We start from the raw sequence: 20864 nt of genomic DNA, 5'->3' as shown, positions 1-20864 counted from the left end.
TCAGAAAACTGATAAATAGGAAAAAATCAGTCCACAAATACACAATGAACAATAAACAGTAAATGTCAATTTTAGTTTTTAACATCACAAGTTACACATGATAAACTGTTGTATGTCTGTTTGTTTGTTAGGACTGGTAAAAACTTTAGCGTATAGACTCATTAGTCTACTTCAGTCCAGGCATTCTCCTCATACATGTGGGTCATGCGGGTTTCCACAAATGTCCATAGCAAAGATAATCTTGCCATATGTCTCCCTCTAGTGTATAAACACTGCACTAACTAATCAAATGCCGCAGCACACCTGTAGTGGTGTAGCACACCTGTAGTAGTGCAGTCTGAAAGTCTTGTGCTGACCATTTTACTGTCAAGCAGCCCATAGTACAGTGTACAGAGCTGGTATGGATGATAGTCTGGTTGTGAGTTATCAGTGGAGTATTATGATGTCACTTGCATCCATCGATATCTGGACAAAGAAGCGTGTCCCCTTCACGTGCTACGCATAACATCGCTAATATGTAAATCGCAACAAATTATGCCTATACTGCGCATTGTGATGCAGTCAGTTTTTCGGCCAATGAAAAGGAGGAGGAGTCCATTGTACTTTGGTGACGAAGCAGTACGCATGTGGTCGACAAAATTATTGAGGAAAAGATAACGGAAAAATGTGCCTCGAGTTATGTGTGACTAGTTTTACAATGTGGAAACATGTCAAATAGCAAATATTTACAACCAAAAAACAAGAAAATTACATAACCATCCACTCCACCTTCTAAATGCGTTGCATCTGTCGCATCAAAAAGATGCGTTGCAACTTCTGTTATCAGAAAATTCCGACTTCCTGAGTTGTATTTATATTGTTGGTCTATATTGCAATATGTCCTATAGTCCCCGAACGCAGCACGATTACATGCACGGCCGCCCTTCTTCCGTCGCGTCAGTTCGAACATGGCGGCGCCCCATGTCGTGGTCGGAGTGGAGGGCGGCAGCAGTGAAACGGGGCTGATTCTGTCAGATTCAACCACCGGAGATGTGAAGAGACCTCAGTTCGGGACACGTTTTCTCACAGATCCGCGGCAGGTCTTCCAGCACAACGCATGGTCGGTACTTATTCCAGAAATCCAAAAGGGCAGACAGATGTTGGTGTGCATCTCTGTCAGCGCCAGTGTCTCCTGGCTGGAACATTATCGATACTTACATTAGTAGTAACTTTACGTTAGTTGAATGAATGGTCTTTTGCTTAATTGATTGTTGCTAACAATAAGAAAATGTAAAAGCTAATGTAATTATTTAGTAGTTATAACTTAGCTTGCTCTGTTTGTTGTTTTGATAGGGGGTTTATTAAGCAAAGGACAGGTCTCCTCATTTTCATACAATGTTTTCTTGATATTTTTTGGCCTGTTTTAGAGGGAAAATATAATACATTCTCAGGTCATATAGTATCATCTGATCATATAACTGGCCATTAAATAATACTATAATTTTTTTCAATTAATCATAGTTTTATAAAATTATTAAATTCAGTAGTCCATTCTGTTGTCTACAGAACAGTATACAATATACAAGGAACAAGGTAATTTATTTATCATTTTACAACACAAGGTTGTACAATGAAATGAGTTTGTAGTCCCTTCATGCTACACACATAGATCATAACAGGTAATTAAATTAATTTTATAATAGGGTAATAAAAGCTAAAAAATAAAAGAAAACAATATATACAGTTATTTATACATATATACATACACGTATTACACCCACAAAATAATTCTGCAGTGCATTTTTTGAATTTGCATCTGGTGGAATGTAAACAGCAGATAGAGATAGTGATGATAATATGGTTTTCATCTTCACATAAAAAGCTCAACATTTGGGAATACCTGAGGTTTCTTCCTTTTTTATCATTAAAGGTTTTTGGTTATTTTGTTTTGTTTGTTTGATTGATGAACATGTTTACAGATATTAATATATAAGATGTGATATTATGTATCACCATCCTGAGTTTCATTTTGTCCCTATTTCCCAGCTCTATCTGAATATCACATGAAAACCTTTAACTTTAAGTGTCTCAGGATTGTCAAGTTTTCTGTGCCGTTATTCACCACATCACTTCACGCACACTGGATAATGTTCTGTTGTCAACAGGGACAATGTGGAGTGGACTGAGGAACAAGAAGCATCTGCTAAGAAGAAAGTCTTAGAAAACAGTCAGCCACTACCTTCAGAGAAACAAGGTTGCATTGTTGTTGTGAAGACTCGTGTCTTATACACATAAACGTCACAGTATGACTGGCATCAGTAACACAGCTATAACTGCTTCTAGTCATGAGGACAGCATTCCTCAATGTTGTATATGCCTTCATTTTCATTTCATTTAAGTTTTATGTGATCAATGTATGAAAAGATACAGAAATGGACCTTGTCTTTGTTGGAGAATGTTTATATTCATGGTGTGCACAAATTGGCTCATAAAGTTGTGGCTGTAATAAATTTCTGACAGTTGTATTTGATATTTGGTTTTAGGCAAACCACTAAAAATGCTTATTCATATTACTTGTCTTATTGAACTGTATTAAGCTTTTTTGTGATGATTTGTAATCATGACAAGATGTGCTAGATTATGTTTTAACTCTGGCTTAACTGCCTTACCTTTTTTTGCAGAGGAGTACAACAACCGGGCAAATGAGTACTGGAATGATTTTTACACAATCCATGAGAATCGTTTCTTTAAGGACCGTCACTGGCTCTTCACAGAGTTCCCAGAGTTGGCCCCGCAGTGTAGCCTTAACCATGAGTCCCATCCCGAGGTCTCTGGCACAGATGATAGTCAGCAGGATAGTCTGGATCAAGAACAAAGAACAGAACTTGCAGCTGTGTCTCACACTGATGGTGACATCCCTGGCTCCTCTGCCACATATCGCATTCTGGAGGTGAGAGATCCATTTGAAAGCAAGTTAGCTAAACTTTAACCATACACATTTAATGACAAAGCAAAATCTCTGCTGTTATATTTACCTGTATCAAGGAGGTTGTTTTCAGTTCAGTGAAATTTGGTGCAAACTAAGTAGGATTTTTCAGTTACTGTTTGCAAACACATGATTCAAAGTTGGCCCCAGCACCGAGCGAGAGAGCTAGAGCATAAATGAAGAGAGGGCGAACAAAGCAGTGAATCAGAGAAATGAAATGTTATATTCTGATTGTTTCACTGCAGTTACATTCTAAAGCACAAATAAAATCGCCCACACCTCTGCACATCCCTGCGGGAAGAAGCCACTTTGAATGGCTTAAAACTTAAAAATTTCTAATGAACTGCTGCAATTACTTGAATGAATAAAAAATCTGGCACATGTCCCATGATTGTCTACCACTGTGTGTATTTTTCCAGATGTGCAAATTGGAGAAAACAAAATGAATGCTATATGAATTAATGTTTATCGGACAGGTTGGCTGCGGTGTAGGCAATACAGTTTTTCCAATACTGAAGACCAACAAGTAAGTCAAGGCATTTACATGTTGTTTCAAGCCATGTTTGACATATCCTGTTCTCTTCTTGTGTCTAATGATGGGCACTTAAAGGTATAACTGCAGCTTTGCTTTTTGCAGTGATCCGGGACTCTTTGTTTACTGCTGTGATTTCTCCAGCACTGCTGTGGAGTTAGTCAAGGTGAGATGATGGGAATAATGAAAGGATGATGTGTTGATAGATGTATTTATCTCTAGGGTTGTAGGCTAATAGATGAATTAACATTGCCTTCTTGTCATCAGACTAATCCAGAGTACGCCCCTGGACGCTGCTTTGCCTTTGTTCATGATTTGAGTGATGTGGAAGCCAATTACCCCGTCCCCGATGGAACCCTTGATGTTATAGTGCTAATCTTTGTGTTATCAGCATTGCATCCCAACAAGTAAGAACTTCTTTCTGTCTTTCTTCTTCTCTTCTCTCTGGTTTTCACTCAGCGTGAGTCATTAAATATATAGCACTAGTTGTGTTAAAGTTTCACCCTGTCTCAGGATGCAGGCATCCATCAGTAGATTAGCGCGGCTGCTGAAGCCTGGGGGAGTGATGCTGCTCAGGGACTATGGACGCTACGATATGGCACAGCTTCGCTTCAAGAAAGGTTAGTCAGGCTGAAGTCCATTGAGGCTCCAGTCCAAATAGCTGTTCAAAACATCCAAATGCAGAATGGTCCATTATTCATGGCCTATTACTAGTGTTGATACTTTAAATTGTCTATCATTTAGGACTGTTTTTCTTGTAGTACCCTTTCAGAATTGACTGCATTAGGTCACACCAAAGCAACTTTGTGTTTGGGCATTTTAAATGATAGTCAAAGTATGCTGCTCTTAAATATGTTAAAGAATATTATGGACCATACTTAATGCAGATAGTAACAGAAAATCTGGCTGCACAAGACCTGTCAGACTTAGGGTCCATAAGCAGTTCTTCTAATGGTACACTGCAAATTAAAATGGCACTGCATTAATGAAGTGTTTATTTAAAAGTTATATTGATAACATTTTATGTAGACAAATATTAAAAAAAAACACATCCACAGAAGAGAAACGTGCGGAATAAAAGTGTCACTTTTCCTAAAAAGAAAAAACGGGTCCAAAATGAATGTTTTGTTTATTTCTGTGTGAGATGTCTAACATTTGTTTCCTGCTTCTAACAAGGCTTGTGAGCCACTAGTATAACAACGTTGGTATCACGTGGTATAGTTGCCAGTTGGTGTGGAAAAAACTGACACTGACGTTAGCACATATTAGCTATTTTAGCTTAATCATCCGAACAAAAGCAACCCATTAAATTACAGTTCTACATATTTAAACAAAATAAACAACAACTACCGACTGTCATAGTCCTTAAAACCTTAACAAATGTGTTGTTACCAGTTAGATTGTCAAAATTAGAAAAATAACAGCTTCAATCCCTGAGGAGCAACGTTAGCATTAGTGACGGTTGCGTCTAGTTACTTAACGTTATAGTTCCCTCAAACAATGTAACGTTATAACAAAGATGCGTACAAGTTTATGCAGGGCAACTTGATTGACCAGTCACTGGTCTGTCCGGGCCAGTGGCGGACTGGTCCGCTTATGAAAAGACGGTCGCTCTTCTTTAAGAACGGAGTGAACGTGGAATCCCAAATATATAAGCAATGTGGCATTTCGAAGGTAAATTAAAGAACTACTGTAAATCTGCTCATTATAGTGTTTAGACCCAAAATGTGACTGTTATTGAGCGTGTCATCTCATATAGCAGTCTAACATTACCCCTATTTTGAGACACTTTGCTGAGGTACTTGTAGCTAACTAGCCATGTAGCAAGCTGCGTTGAGCTCAACAGCAACGGTACTCACGTTAAATAAAAAATCTGAAAATACTGACATGATCACACATTCGTCGTTTTTCCCTGTAGCGATTGTTGCTGTGTGGCGCTCAGCTGTTTTTTATAATCTGCTATGAGATTTGTTTTCAGCAAGAAAACACTTTGACTAATGTTAGGTCAACACTACGCTAACACTAACTAAGCTAACGTCAACTTTTACTGTAGCTGCTTGTCCAATGTGGAGCGCTGTGGGTTTTAATAGCATCCCTACAATGTACTGTACTGTACTCTTTGATTGGATTAAAATGTAAATATTTACCTAATGTCTTATAGTATAAGGATGATTGAAATCTCATTTTACGGTTAAGTGTTGCAATATAGGGCCCCTTTAATTATTAAATAAATTAAAAAAGAAAGGGTTTCAGTCGTAGTCATCTGGACACTGTTTTCGGAATCAAGACGTTTCGGCTCCCATCCGGACGTCATTCTCAATTGTGAAAAAATTGGACGGGAACTGGAAATTTAAGCTAATCTGAGTTACATAAATTTCCAGTTCCCGTCCAATTTTTTCACAATTGAGAATGACTTCCGGATGGGAGCCGAAACGTCTTGATTCTGAAAACAGTGTCCAGATGACTACGACTGAAACCTTTTCTACGATAGAACACTCCTGGACGAATGAGGGACTACACCGTCTAAATTAAAAAAGGGTTACCTGAAGCTAGCTAGCCATATCCTAAGATTACCATAGATAACGTTAATAGTATTAAGTCGCCTAAATCTATAGCTAATGTATGTTGCAAAATGAATTCATTACTTTATTACGAAAGAGTCATCACTTGACATGACAGAGTCTGTCTGAGTCGTACTCCACTCCACCATGAAATATGCAGGTTGTGCAATAAAGTGGCAACCACTGGAATGTAATGGAAGGGGGGAGGGGAGTGTGCCATCTAGTGGCTGGATATTATCAATGTTATCAATAGCACCTTTAATGTTTGTAATTTGTTGTAGAATAATAGGTGTGGTGTGTCCCTTTACTTCTTTTAGGAAGGTGTCTGTCAGAAAACTTTTATGTCCGAGGTGATGGAACAAGAGTATATTTCTTTACTCAAGGTAAAAATAAAGACATATTGATAAAGAGTGTTTGGGGATTATTTTGCAGCATTGTTCTTAAATTATATATATGAAAATATTTCTGTGCTTCTTTTTCTTTCAGATGAGCTCCATGAGATGTTCACTGAGGCAGGGCTTGATAAAGTGCAAAATCTTGTGGACAGACGGCTACAGGTGAATAGAGGCAAACAGCTCACCATGTACAGGGTGTGGATCCAGTGCAAGTACCGCAAGGGTCTAGTACAGCCACCTGAGACGCAGGGCTGAGACAGAGGAGAGAACCAGCCTGGCTTGACCTTCAACCACAACTGAAACTAGGAGCTCATATCAAGGCAGTGCTGGCTTTTTTCTGAGGATGTATGAAATTGAGATGTAAGAAATTGTGATAAAGGGGATGCAACTGATAGTTACATGCTGTGAAGGCCTTACACTGTCTCGGCTGCCATAATGTTGATGGACTCGTTTTATGGCTAGTGTTCCTGATGGTGCTGCAATTCTAGCTACAAGAGTGATGATTTCTCATTTTTTGCTGATGAGTTCAGTAATCTGAGAAAGGGCTGGTTACCCCTGTATAAATGTTTCTATTCTGCCAGATGCTGTTTTTAATGAGCTGATGTTTTGAAATAAATGGCATGATTTTTAAGATAACTCCATGACCTTTTTGTACATGCAAAATGAATAAAAATCCAAACTATTAAGTATTTTAATTTGGTATTTCAAAGCTGTGTTCAAAAGTGTTTTGTTTAACAAAGGAATCACTTACTTCATGATATTGGTCCTTACACTACTTGCTTTCCATCACAGTCTCTCTTGAATGTTTGAACCCCTATTTATGCTTAAATGGCTACAGCATACATTTAGCAATTTATTTATATTATGTGAGTACAGTGTGTGGGTGTGACCATCATGGGAATGGCAACTTTCTGATAAGTGATCATTTGGTGGTTGGGTGGGCCCTGTTAAATTGTATTGTGTACAGAGGGATTTGCCATTGGTCCAGACGAGATTTGGGGCAGGCGTGGACTGAACGAAGGTGAAAATGCTTTAACAATCTCACGAGAAAATATGAGATTTTACTGATTATTGTTTACATTGCAAAAACATGAGAACCGAACCGAATCGATCCGGATTCAACTGAAAGGCGTGCAACAGCACAACTTCCGAAACAGACTGGTTTCTTCCCCTGCGGCGAGGAAGGCGACTGGAGCCGAACTTTGTTTTGATCGAGCTGAAAGCCAGGACCCGAAATTCATTTCACCACCGGGGAAGAAAAAGATAGTGGTAACTAACGCTATCCTAAAGACATAATTTATACCTGGTGAAAAACGCAGAATCTCGAAGGTCGCCATTGTGTGGAACGAGGTACCCGACATAGGCACTGTATGGTCCTTGGAGAGAGGGATGTGATGGGTATCCCCGCCTAAGGAGTACAACAAGGCGGGTTTGGGATACCCGGAGTTGTCGAGGCCTACGTGGGAATCTGCCGTCGTCCACCTTGAACTACACCCCGCGATCCCTTTTCTTGATCGTTAACAATCAGCACGCGAGGGACGCGGCTGTTGATGCGGCCTAGCCTGGGAGGGTCTGCCGAGCACCGGGGAAACAACGGGGCGGTTTCAGGGTTAACAACAGGCCCTCCGGAGGACCGAGAAAATATTGAATTGCAGTAAGTATCCCGTTAGGTTGTCGAACAAATGAATATATCTAGACAGATCTCTTGTTACAGTGAGTCCAGGCGTCGTGGCAGGAGCACCTGACAACACAGAACCGAGAAGATGCTTCTTTTTGACAGACGAGTTAACGCTAGCCTGTTGGCTACCTAACGCTAGCTAACTTACCTTACGTGTGTTTGTAAAATAATAAGTACTGCTGCGGGCAGTAGTTGTGATGTTTTTTTCCCCGAGTCGTTATCTAATCGGACAACTATGATTGGGCCAACATTAATTACCATTTGCCTTGTTTGGGTACGTTACTTGACAAAATCAGATCTAATGTTACTAACTAACGTTAACCGTTAGCTCTTAGATTGCAATGCTAAGTGATGGCCAACATCGGTAAGCTTCTTAGCACATTTGTCCAATGTTAGCTAGCTACCTCGCTGGTCATTCAGTGATGATGTTTAAAATCGTTATACTAGTCATTATACTATCAGCCGAGTCAGCAAACCTAATCCTGATTAAAGTTATACAAGAATAAGGACTAGAATGTAACAAGTTATCCCCAAATGGACACGAATGCTGCAGGTTACACTATTCATTTAATGTATGCAGGCCATAACGTTAGATAACAGACAGACATAGCAGCCCGTGTTCGGCGTTTAACTTAAACGTTAACCTTTGCACAAGCTAGCAAGCTGGGCACTTATTGTCTATTGTGGCCTTTTTCATTGCAGTGAGTATACTTGGCAGTCCCTCCATATTGACCTTTCATAACTCATAGCGCCATGCAACTTAGGCCTATGCCAGGGTGTTATCACATGATGCTATAATTTTCAGGCAGTGACTACACATCTGGCCTACATCTTTGATGCATGTTTAATATCCCTTATTGGCTATACCTTTGGCGAGATAGTGCATTTTAGTGCTGAGTACTGAATTTGCATGGCTGGTGCTTGCTGAACACACATGATAGTGGAAAACATTATTGTCAGGCTTATTGATGACTCAGAACAGGAATTTTCCACATCCATATAGCTAAAAACAGCCATGACTCATCACAACCAATGCCTTTTGAAACAGTGATCCGTCACTCCCACTTGAATATACCAGACCCCACAATGCCTTCCTTAATCTGTGCTCTTGTCTCTGCAGCCATGATGGAAGAACTGCATAGCCTGGACCCCCGACGGCAGGAGCTGTTGGAGGCTCGTTTCACTGGGGTCGGAGTGGCTAAGGTTTGTGTTACAGTAGATGTCACGAAGGTGGAGCTTGAGAACGCTTTCCTGTCAAAGTGCTTATAATCACAGATTTCCTTGATTACACATTTTTGTGAATCTTTTCCTTCCTTTGTCTCGCTCCGCCTCAGTATCATTCTGCTGTTTGGCCTGAACAAGCTTGGCCCCACTCCTTTTCTTTGTCTGTCTCTGGAGAAGGTTGAGCTGTGTCTGTGTTTTTTGGCTGGTGCGATATGGCATCTCTCCCTGGCTCATGATGTAGTGGCTGTATATGCAAATGGTAATGCTTGCCAAAAAGGCCACAGACAGGACAGGGGTGGTAGGGGGAAGAGGAGTGAAGGCAGAGGCGGAATGCAGAAATAGTTCATAACCAGGTGTGAGTGGAGGCAGCATTTAGCCTTCCACCCTCTTGCTTGCTACATGGATGGAGCTGTCATTGTGGAAGGTGATCTTGGAACAGTTAGGGAGCGAGAGTCAGCGCCAGGAGTGGGCCCTGTGCCAGCCATAGGCAGAGATGAGCCCAGAGCATGGCATGGCTGCTGCCGCAGAGAAAATGGCGGCTCTTGCTAAGGCATTATGCCACAGCCACCCTGTATGACAAGAGATGCAATGTGTGTGGGGGGGAGTACGAGAGAAGTGTGTCAACAAATGGCTATGAAGAAATAATGGGTTGGTGGTCTAAAAGCCCTTCAATGTCACAGACTAGCTTAGAGTTTTTTTTCTTGACCTTGAACAGCCCTGTGGTAGTGCTGCTCGCTCTGTCCTCAGTGAGGTTGTATGAAAGACAAAAAAAGTTATCCTTTTGAGTACAAAGAGCTAGCACACCTTTTGGTAATGGAACAGAGAAGGCCTACTAAAATTGTTGAAAGTGCATTTTCTTTTGAATAAGTCTGATCAAACAAGCTGTTTCTTAGATCAAGCAAAGCATCTTTCACTGGCTTTCTCCAGAGAGAGAGGAAGAAAAGAACTATTAAGACCATGGTGAACAGGAGAAAAATGGATGACATTATCTTAAGGTTACAGACAAAGGGAGGAATACATCCCCAGCAGCATGCCTAATGTTCAGCCATTTTAGGAAGGTTCAGTGAGAGAGCTCTAGTGTGCTCTAAATGACTAAATTTCTCTCCCTGATTGGACAGTGCCTGCTGAATTCTGATGTGATTCATTTGACTGACAGGCATCACCTAGGGAACCAGCATCAGGACTGATGCAGGTCTAGATTCAGTGGGAAGTTAATGGTGACGGTATTTAGCCAAACCTCCGCATCCCTTCCCTTAGTTTCTCACCCATTTTGTTTTCTAACTCTGTTTGCGTTTTCACGCATACACAACAAGTACATGTGCACGCATTTTGAAGATACAGTTTTCTATCTACATATCTCTGGCATCTTTATGCATCTTTGTATTTAGTTGCTTCTGGTGTTTTAGTTTTATCCATTTTTACCTGATTTTAACAGGGTTCAGGTCCGAACCAAAATGAGTCATCCAATCAGAGTTTATGCAGTGTGGGCTCACTCAGTGACAAAGAGCTAGAGGTAAGTCTCTGTCACATTTGAACAGAAGTTTTTAATGCCAAACATCTTTCTGTGTTACCCTATTGAACGTGTGGTTGATTCACACTACTGTCCTGACAGACTCCTGAGAAAAAAGTGAATGATCAGAGAGTGAGAAAACGGAAAGCAGACCATTTTGACAGCAGCCAAGGTAAGATTGTCCCACCTGCTATGATCCTCTCATCATGTATCCCAAATATCAACCTGTTTCTTGACCTCCTTGTCTCTCTCGTAGGCAAAGCAGGAGCAAGGGGACATAAAATTAGTGATTATTTTGAGGTGAGTGGCAGAAAATCCTTCTTTGTTCTACTGAGTGTGTATCTAGCAGAGCTCATGTCCTGTAAAAATGCTTCATTATTGAGTGCATAACTTTTCATACTTACTTTCTAACCCCTTTTTTAGCCATCTTGGTCTTTCTATTGAACTGCTTTCCTCTTCTTCTCTCTTTACGTGTCTGTCAGTTTGCGGGAGGTAGCGGTCCTGGTACCAGCCCTGCCAGGGGAATTCCACCAGTGGTCCGCTCTTCCCCACAACACTCCCTCTCCAACCCCCCTGTCACGGTGAGCATGTTTGCACTATGGTCTGTCTCGTGCTTTGTTACCTCTTAACACTCTTTCTTGCTGTTCTTTCTTCTATGCTTGCTATTAACTTCAGTAGTTCAAATTGTTTACAGGTGGGAATAATATGTGGTCTGTAAACACTGTACAGAATCAGTGTGTTGTGATGTTTAGTTATAAAATGTGTTTAAATCTATCATTGTCCAAAGTTCCTACAAAAGCTAAAACCAAGGAAACTAGTATGAATGAAGAGGAACATATCGTAGAAATTAATATATTGTATGAATGCAAATGGACACACACATACTGACAGTCAAATGGTAATAGAGAAGAGTTTAGATGAACCTGTTCCACATGCCTTTTGGTGTTTGATTCTTTTTTTGGAGGTCTTACATCTTTTCAAGTGAAATTAATTTCAAGGCTTTTAAGTGCTTTTTCTGTGAGAATTTAACCTAGTCTCACATACTTCTGATTTTCTGAAAACAATTTTAGTGTCTATAGTTTCTGTTTATCATTTTCCTGCAAATTTCTATTCCCAGATTGGTCTCGTGTTTTATCATGACTGGCAGCTGCAGGTCTTCATAAATTCTTTAATGTAATGAAATTCACATATTATGAGACCATCTAAGGTTTTTATTGGATGAATGTTTCTGCCTCCCAGGTGCAGCAGGGAAGCCCTTCCTCCATAAGCTCAGCCAACACAGAGCACTCGTCATGTTCACTGAAGCCTGCTTCTCTTCTCATGCTCCACAAAGCCACACAGGTACTTGACATGCTAGCAGGGCTGGCTGACCATTTATCTGATTTAACTGTTGATTGATATGATTCAAAAGGCAGTTGTTATATAATTGTCATATAAACCAATGAATTACAAGAATTGTCAGCAACTGGAAGAGTTTGTTAAATAGAACTACTTGTTGTACTAAATTTTTCACTGCTACAGAATGATCCACCATTAACAAACACTGTTTTTGTGCTTGTTGTACCCTGTAGTCTGATCTTACTATAGAGAAACTAACAGCAATGGAGAACAACAAGAACTCTGACCTGGAGAAGAAGGAGGGCCGAATAGATGATTTGCTGCGGGTACAAATCTCATTACATTTCATCTCTGCTACTCTGCTTGCCATTTTCAATGGCTTTTGAGAATATCATGTTATCTGTCTTGGTTTTTCATTTAAGGCATGTTAGAGCTGACACATTCCTTATGTCTGTACATGTATAAACAAGTTAAAATTGTGTTTAATTCTTTTTACCTGACCTTTTTCCTGCTTGTTTGTATGTGCTGCTCCAGGCAAACTGTGATCTGAGGAGACAGATTGATGAACAGCAGAGGATGCTGGAACGATACAAGGAACGCTTAAATAAGTGTGTGACCATGTCCAAAAAGCTGCTGATTGAAAAAGTATGTCTGTCTAATAGCACTGACTTATTTTAAGCTGTTAGTTTCCAAAGTGAGTGGGTCATTGTGGGTTTTTGACATGAGCTAGTTTTAGAAGCTCTGATTTAAGCCATGTGGAATCAACAGCACTCTTTTGATGCCTGTATTTCTCTGCCCTTCCTCCAGTCCAAACAGGAGAAGATGGCATGCCGGGATAAAAGCATGCAGGACAGGCTTCGACTGGGTCACTTCACCACAGTGAGACATGGAGCGTCTTTCACTGAGCAGTGGACGGATGGATATGCCTTCCAAAACCTTATCAAGTGAGAACTTTAATGTTTTGCAACTTAAACAATAAAATCCTCACATCTTAGCAGGAATTTTATATTGTAAAGTTTTACATGAATGTAAGAGAACACATACTGTGGCATTGTATACCCAATCATGTGCATTATGTGTGAATGCAGAGGGTTATACCCTGTGTTTGCCAATGATTGAACATGAACACACCCGTCATAGAAGTGGTAAAGGCAGCATTTCAATCAGGGAGCCAGAGCACTTACAGTAGATTATACACAAACTGATAAATGCATTAGGTCTATATGTCATTGCAATGTGTCGTCTGTTTTCAGACAACAAGAAAGGATTAATTCTCAGCGAGAGGACATTGAAAGACAGAGGAAGCTGCTGGCCAAACGCAAGCCGCCCTCCATGGCCCAGACTCCACCTCCAAGCCTGGAGCAAAACAAACGCAAAAGCAAGGCCAATGGAACAGAAAGCGAAGCGTACGATGCTTTTGTTTGTTTTTTCTATTCTCGTTTATACCAACTGTTTTTCCCCTGCATGCATATTCAAAGTTGCACTGAGGTTGGTTTTGTATCCTCACAGGTTATCACAGGCAGAGTACCACGAGCAAGAGGAAATCTTTAAGCTAAGACTAGGCCATCTTAAGAAGGTAATACCTGACGAATTTTTGACAAGTTGTAGGTGACAACATGCTTATTGTGGTTTATTTTTTGTTTAATTGTTTTTTTTAATTGCACAAGTTTTACTATTTTTTTTGTTTCCCTTTGCAGGAGGAGGCAGAGATCCAGGCGGAGCTGGAGAGATTGGAGCGAGTAAGAAACCTGCACATTCGCGAGCTGAAAAGGATCCACAATGAGGATAATTCTCAGTACGGTTTCTTCTTATATGGTCCTTTCCTAGTTAGTCTGTACTGATGTGTCCCTGTGCTCTGTTTAATTACACAACTTGAATTGTTTCTCTCCCTGTGCAGATTCAAAGATCACCCTACGTTAAATGACCGATACCTGCTACTCCATTTACTTGGGCGGGGAGGTTTCAGTGAAGTTTACAAGGTGAGAGAAATTTCATCTTTCCCTGATAAGGCAGAACCACTTCTTTTCGACAATAGTTTATGCACTATAAAGACATTGAAGTTTCTTTTTTTGATTTAATGTAGTGAAGAACCTTGCCAAAACATCCTGTATATCAGACCGAGAGAGGCAGCATTAGTACTCAGTTATTACAGTTGTTCTGCAAACTTAGAAATTAGGTACAATGTCATAAACACATGCGCAATTTGGTGCAATCTTATACAGTAGCCTTGCAATAAATACCACTGAGACTGTTAGAGATTTTGATTCAAATCTGTGGTAGTTTTTGAGGTCAGAGATTGTGGTGAAAACTAACTTCCTTATATTCCTAAAGTGGCTGCAGTGGCTGTGCTGCGCATACTTTGGAAAATATTTGAGGATGCGCGTTTCATTGCATGACATTAAGTTGACATCATCAACATTTCGAAGTACATGATTGTGCCAGAATGTGAGAGTTGTTTCAAGTTGTTTTTGCTGTCATCACTGTAAAAATGATGAATGAACACAGACATTTAATTTGAAGCAAGAGTCTTACTGCAGCTAAAACAAAGTTATACCAAAAGCAGATCCTAACTAATATGACACATTTATTTTCCAGGCCTTTGACTTAACAGAGCAAAGGTATGTTGCGGTCAAAATCCACCAGTTAAACAAGAACTGGAGGGATGAGAAGAAGGAAAATTATCACAAGTGAGTGTTGTGCAATTTTTTTATGCAATACCACTGTATATTTACTATGATTGCTATGAATGATGTTCTGTTCATCATTCATTAACTCATCAGATTCACCATGTGAAATATCCACATGGTGTGAATGCTGAAAATGTTCTTCTTTTTTTCTAGACATGCTTGCAGAGAATATAGAATCCACAAAGAGCTGGACCACCCACGAATAGTTAAACTCTACGACTACTTTTCGCTTGACACTGACTCGTAAGTCATTTCCTTTTAAACAAATGTATGCCATCCAAAATATTTACTAATGTTTGTATAGATTGTGTTCATTTTGAACCAGAACACAATTTTTTCAATATGTAGTAATATGTAGAGCCTTAACTTTGTTTTGATTAGATGTATCAAATCCTGCTGAGGTGGTCAAATACCTCTCCCTTGTTTTGGAGCAGGTTCTGCACAGTCCTGGAGTATTGCGAGGGCAATGACTTGGACTTCTACCTGAAGCAGCATAAGCTTATGTCGGAGAAAGAGGGCCGCTCCATAATCATGCAGATTGTTAATGCCCTCAAGTACCTCAATGAGATCAGACCGCCCATTATCCACTACGACCTTAAACCTGGTAGGTCTCCACACCACAATGGTTCTTACACTCTAGAGCTTGCATGATCTTGTTTCAGTTTTCTTGGCACAGTTCTACTTCAAATTAAATTATCAGTAAAACTGTCATTTAATTGACCAATTGACACACTGCTGCAGCTACATAAGTGTTGAAGGGTAGCTTTTATTCTGGTTCACATGGTGCCCAACACCAGGTATTTATTAACAGCTTCATGGACGGACACACAATACGATTGTTGGGCTGATTATAGTTATGATTTGGTCATCACCACCGACTATTAAAATCTTGCCAAGTTGCTATTGACAGTAAAGAAGGTTTAGATGGTTTGGCCTCTAATTCAGTTGCTGCCCGTTATTCCATTAAGATTGATTTGAGCATGTTTAATTGCTGTAAAACAGACAATGATTGTGCATATAGTAGAACTGAATAATTATCATTTTGACTCAAAATGTGAATATGAATCTGAACTATGCAAACATTTTCTTTCATGCCTGTAAATCCTTTCCTCTTCCTGCTCAGGTAACATCCTCCTGGTGAACGGAACTGCCTGCGGGGAGATCAAGATCACAGACTTTGGCCTGTCAAAGATCATGGATGATGACAGCTACAACTCGGTGGACGGGATGGAGCTGACGTCACAGGGAGCAGGGACATATTGGTAAGATTTACACTGGGAGATGACACACTGCTGCAGGAGTGCCATCATCTGTGATATATAATAAATTGTGCTGTTTATTTTTACCACTGAGCCTTGGTCTTCAAGGGTCATATTTATGCCAGGGCTGAAATATTTTTCCATTCCCGAGTGCTTTCCCACACCATAGTGCATTAGGAAGTAAAAGTCATCATTTGCTGTATGGACACATTTTATGCTATAGAAAGAAAAGTAAAATGGCCAAATCTGAAGTGTCAGGTATGAGTGTTTTTAGAGGCAGAATCAGAGTTGGAAGCTAAAACACCTCCTTAGACTTGATAAAACTTTTGTAGAAGCATCATGCAAATAAATATGACCAAGGTGTGTTAGACCAATAAACACAGTTGAAAGCAATAAAGATGTGTGAGGAAATCGGTAGGTAGCATACACTCCGCTTGGTAGGTTGCAGTAGTACGCATTGTGTACAGGCTGTGATCCGCATTTTAACCTAGAAGAAAAACGTATTTATCCAGCTTCCGATTTGAGGGCTGCAGCGGGAAAAAGGAAAACACCAAGAATGTGGCGCTGCGAGCAAGCAATATAGGGTCAGCCATTAGTAAATGCAAATTCAATAAGAAATTCCAGCGATTCATATGAGGCACTATGTGAACTTTGTCACAAAACATTCAAATTTGGAACAATGGTAAGCACGGATTCTCACATGAAATCTCATAAGCACAAGCGCTATGCTAGCACTCGAAAAAGGATTATGCCCATCGAGTCGTTCTCTGCTACTGCTAGTTTGGCTGTACATACTAGACATGATTTGTCTGCTGCTAATATGCCTGCTCTGCAGTGGTGGAATGTAACTAAGTACATTTACACAAATATTGTACTTAAGTACAAATTTGAGGTATTTCTACTTTACTTGAGTCTTCTTCTCATGTTGCTTTATACTCCACTACATCTCAGCATCAATTATTGTACTTTTTACTCCACTACATTTATCTGACAGCTTTAGTTACTTTTCAGATTACAGTTTTTCATCCTGTCCAGTGAAAACCATGTATCTCCAAATGTGATGATTCTGAATGTTTGTGATAAACTGAAGGATGAAGTGTTTCTTTGTGTGTTGAGAAAATTCCTCCTGAACTCCTACTGAAGCTAAATAAACTATTTAAACCCCCCTTGGATCAGCTGGAAAATGCATGCTTGTAGTGGAGTATTTTCACAGTGTGGTATTAGTACTCTTATTTAAGTGAAGGATCTGAATACTTCTTCCACCACTGCCTCTCAGGCAAAGACTTCAGCTACCATTCATCAGACTACCGCCATACAGTTTTGTTTTTGTTAATGAGAAGGTAGTTATATTAGTTAGTTATGTGCACTGGATATTTCAGTTATTCAAATTCAGTAAAACTCATTAACGGTATATACTGTAGTCTAGTTTGTCAATTTCTTTTGCTTCGGTAATGGTATTGTTTTTTTTCCTTTTTAGAGGTATTAAAAAGATCTTAAAAGTCATTAAATTAGTACTTAAAAAATGGTTACTATGTCTGACAGTACACTTGATTGACTCGAGTTTGCCAGAAGCAGCACTCCAGGCTAAACAGTTTCATGGTTTGCATACAGGGGAGTTCATTGCAGCAGAAATGGAAGAGATTTGTGGCAGAGTAAAGAGTAGAGTGCATGTCATTTCACAACATAATGCAAAAGAACATGCAAGTTGCAGACTTATTACTACATAGATATTAAACAGACAAAAAAGTATGTGATTGTTATCAGTATCTGCAGATACTCAATAATGTGGTATTGATATCACTTGAAAAAGTGGTATCAAACCATAATTACAGTACACTGCATACTTCAGCATTTTCTAAATGCATTCAGTGTTAAGAGACAGTGTCACTGTATGTACAGTATGTAATATCTTTAAGTTTTATGTATTTACTTATTTATTTTTTGTCACTGTCTTGATGCTAAAGTAGAGGTTTGGGATTATGCTTGAGTGAAACAGACAGCTTGACTGTACCCCACAACAAAGTGCTTTTGTGGCCAAAAGACTTAAAGGCATTTCTCCACAAGATGTTGTGTATGTCACATCTTATGTATTGCTACTTACAGTAGTTGTAATATTACTGAGGTATGTCTTTGGTATATGGATGTACAAAGCTCCAACTTCCATTTGATTGATGCTTTTTTAACTTCTACCATGCTGCCTGGTGTACAAATGCTTATAAAAGGTCAGCTAAGCAAGATGCCCTACACACAATGAAATAAACTCACAGAGCCTTGTTATTACTACTACCTACTACTACCTAGTGCATAGTGTAACTACCTAAACCTAATTCATGTTAACATGGCTCCCCTTTTCTCGTTTAGGTACCTGCCCCCTGAGTGCTTTGTGGTTGGGAAGGAACCACCCAAAATCTCCAACAAGGTGGATGTATGGTCTGTGGGAGTCATTTTCTACCAGTGTTTGTATGGCCGCAAGGTAGGAGACACATACTGAATATACATCTTATAACAAGACATTTGAGCTATTATTGAGTACTACAGTTATATTTTTATTGCAGAAAAGTAAAAAAAAAAAAAAAATGCAATGCGGATCATTTCACTTGGCTACGTGAATTTAATTTTACTTGTATGTAACATAATTAATTAATTTTTAGTTAAACTTAGTGTTATTTCCTTTTATACACATTAAGGATTCCTTCAGTTTTAAGAAAATTAGGTTTTTAGACAAAAGGATTAAGTGACGTTTTATGATGGACAGTGTACTGAACACCAACATGCTTCAATTGTGTCTTTTCACTTTATGTATTTAATTAATGTTTTGTTTGTTTCAATAACGCTTCTTCTCTTTGCTCTCTAGCCCTTCGGCCACAACCAGTCCCAGCAGGACATCCTGCAGGAAAACACCATACTGAAGGCAACAGATGTGCAGTTTCCCCCTAAACCAGTAGTCACACCTGAAGCTAAGGTATTGGACTCTCTCACGTCACTGCTTTTGTTATGTCTATCTAATGTTTGTATCAAGTCTATGCATTTTCAACTCCCATACATAGCTTTTAGGAGGGATTTTTTGGATGTATATAATTAGGAAATCCTTATCTTTTTACCACAACATTGTCAAAGCTGATATCTGCACTTGAGGTTTTTATTTTCTCATTCACTCCACTCTCATTCTGTCTCCTTTCAGGCCTTTATAAGGCGCTGTCTAGTCTACCGTAAGGAGGATCGCATTGATGTGCACCAGCTGGCCAGTGATCCCTTCCTCATGCCCCACATCCGCAAGTCAGTGGCCTCCTCGGGCATCTCGGGCATGGCTGTGGCCTCCACATCCAGCTCCTCCAACAGCAGCGCCTCAAACTGAGCCCATGCCCTTTAACTAACTGACTGAACCATTGGAAAGAGTGGGATGGGGGCGACACCATACTGTGTCCCCCCTCCCATCAGCATCCCACCTTGCCGTGAAGAGCCCAAGAGAAACTGGTTCGACGACAGCAAGGGGTGGGTGAGAAGTCATGGATGGGTTGGGAAGGGAGACCCACGTCACCCTTCATCCCTCTCATGTCCACCCACCCCAGCCTTCCTGTCCTCCTTTGTTAAAAGGGTGGCATTGTACTGGGGGTCAAAGCCCTGGACAACTCACACAGCAAGGAGCGAGGTTTGGCACTCTGTTGGTGAAAAGTGGGGTTCAGTGTTTGGGATTTTTCTTTTCTGCTTAAAAAAAGAGAAAATAAAAAGAGTATAGAACTGCTTTAATTTGGCCAGATGGAAAGGACTGCGGAAGGCCTCATACCTATACGCACTCACACATACACCCATGCATGAGCCATTCTGGTCCAAGGTAGTCTGAACTGCCCAAGCTCAAACATTTTGTTTGCTCTCATCTCCCTGAACCTAACTGAGAGAACCAGTCTGGTCTGTTATTGTATTGAAACCTAAATATATATGGCACTATGTCATCCAGCCCGCTGTTCTGGGATCTCCGCTTAAATTCCAGATCCAGATAGCTTGTGACGAGAAGAGACTGACGTCACTATCCCCCTTACCCACTCCCATCTCCTTGTCAAAATCCTGTGACCAAAGCTTATAACTTCCAGCTGGTGGCAGTGTTCCACCTCAGTTTTTATAATGAATGGTTTTAGAGTCGTGTTACTTGATATGGAATGGAAGCTGTAGAGAAACGACCCCTTTTACATTTTTTTAAAAAAGTTTTCAATTTAACCAGTTTTATGGAAAAAAAACTCTTGCGTTTTTCAAGTTGCCTTTAATTAGAACTGTTACTGTTTTGATTGACCCCCTACCATAAACACACATATTTATTTAGGTATGTTTGAATTTATTTTTGGCCAATAAAATGCAAAGGACTGGTCTACCTAATAGTACTGTTGGGGGGAGATTGGGCCTTAGCAGAGAGTTGCATAAACCATTAAATACTATTGGTTAAAATGTGTTTGTTGTTCTGGTCTTCTGTCTGACTGGGTTTACCATCACTGTTTTCTTTGAAGGAAAAACTTATTTACAACACAACTACTAATGTATTCATCAGCATCATGTCTGTACTCAGGTTTTGTTTTTCACTTTTCAGAGTAAAATTGGCTTTACATACAATAAATTACAGATATTTTCTAGTGAAGACTTGCAATCAGCCTCACCTAGCTAGTGATGGGTTGTATTGTTCATATTCAGAATTCAGTTATATTCTCTGATAAGTGAGTCAATGGAAC

The 20864-nt window shown here is 39.9% G+C and overlaps 2 protein-coding genes across 5 annotated transcripts; both read left to right on the top strand.

Moving 5' to 3' along the window:
- Nucleotides 1-906: 906 nt before the first annotated feature.
- On the top strand, nt 907-7148 carry mettl2a (methyltransferase 2A, methylcytidine). 2 transcript variants are annotated; one of them, XM_044180870.1, is made up of 9 exons: nt 912-1099; nt 2145-2233; nt 2661-2929; nt 3442-3491; nt 3603-3663; nt 3765-3904; nt 4011-4117; nt 6376-6441; nt 6545-7148. In XM_044180870.1, the coding sequence occupies exons 1-9, from the start codon at nt 948-950 to the stop codon at nt 6706-6708; spliced, it is 1098 nt and encodes a 365-aa protein (XP_044036805.1). In that variant the 5' UTR covers nt 912-947; the 3' UTR covers nt 6709-7148. The 2 variants fall into 2 exon arrangements, with proteins under 2 accessions (XP_044036806.1, XP_044036805.1); XM_044180871.1 differs by lacking the exon at nt 6376-6441 and having other exon boundaries at nt 907-1099.
- A 274-nt stretch (nt 7149-7422) lies between these two features.
- tlk2 (tousled-like kinase 2) lies at nt 7423-20590 on the top strand. 3 transcript variants are annotated; one of them, XM_044180867.1, is made up of 21 exons: nt 7424-8107; nt 9252-9334; nt 10791-10868; nt 10968-11037; nt 11122-11165; nt 11348-11446; nt 12105-12206; nt 12437-12529; nt 12738-12848; nt 13011-13147; nt 13457-13609; nt 13713-13779; nt 13901-13998; nt 14101-14182; nt 14799-14890; nt 15044-15133; nt 15325-15494; nt 16014-16152; nt 18511-18622; nt 19004-19111; nt 19331-20590. In XM_044180867.1, the coding sequence occupies exons 2-21, from the start codon at nt 9254-9256 to the stop codon at nt 19502-19504; spliced, it is 2100 nt and encodes a 699-aa protein (XP_044036802.1). In that variant the 5' UTR covers nt 7424-8107; nt 9252-9253; the 3' UTR covers nt 19505-20590. The 3 variants fall into 3 exon arrangements, with proteins under 3 accessions (XP_044036804.1, XP_044036802.1, XP_044036803.1); XM_044180868.1 differs by lacking the exon at nt 7424-8107 and adding an exon at nt 8212-8405; XM_044180869.1 differs by lacking the exon at nt 11348-11446 and having other exon boundaries at nt 7423-8107.
- The last annotated feature ends 274 nt before the right edge of the window (nt 20591-20864 follow it).

Source organism: Siniperca chuatsi, linkage group LG21 (assembly GCF_020085105.1).
Source record: "Siniperca chuatsi isolate FFG_IHB_CAS linkage group LG21, ASM2008510v1, whole genome shotgun sequence".
In the NCBI taxonomy this organism is placed as follows: Eukaryota; Metazoa; Chordata; class Actinopteri; order Centrarchiformes; family Sinipercidae; genus Siniperca; species Siniperca chuatsi.
Note: the sequence above shows the minus strand (reverse complement) of the source record. Positions and strands in the feature narration are given on the sequence as shown.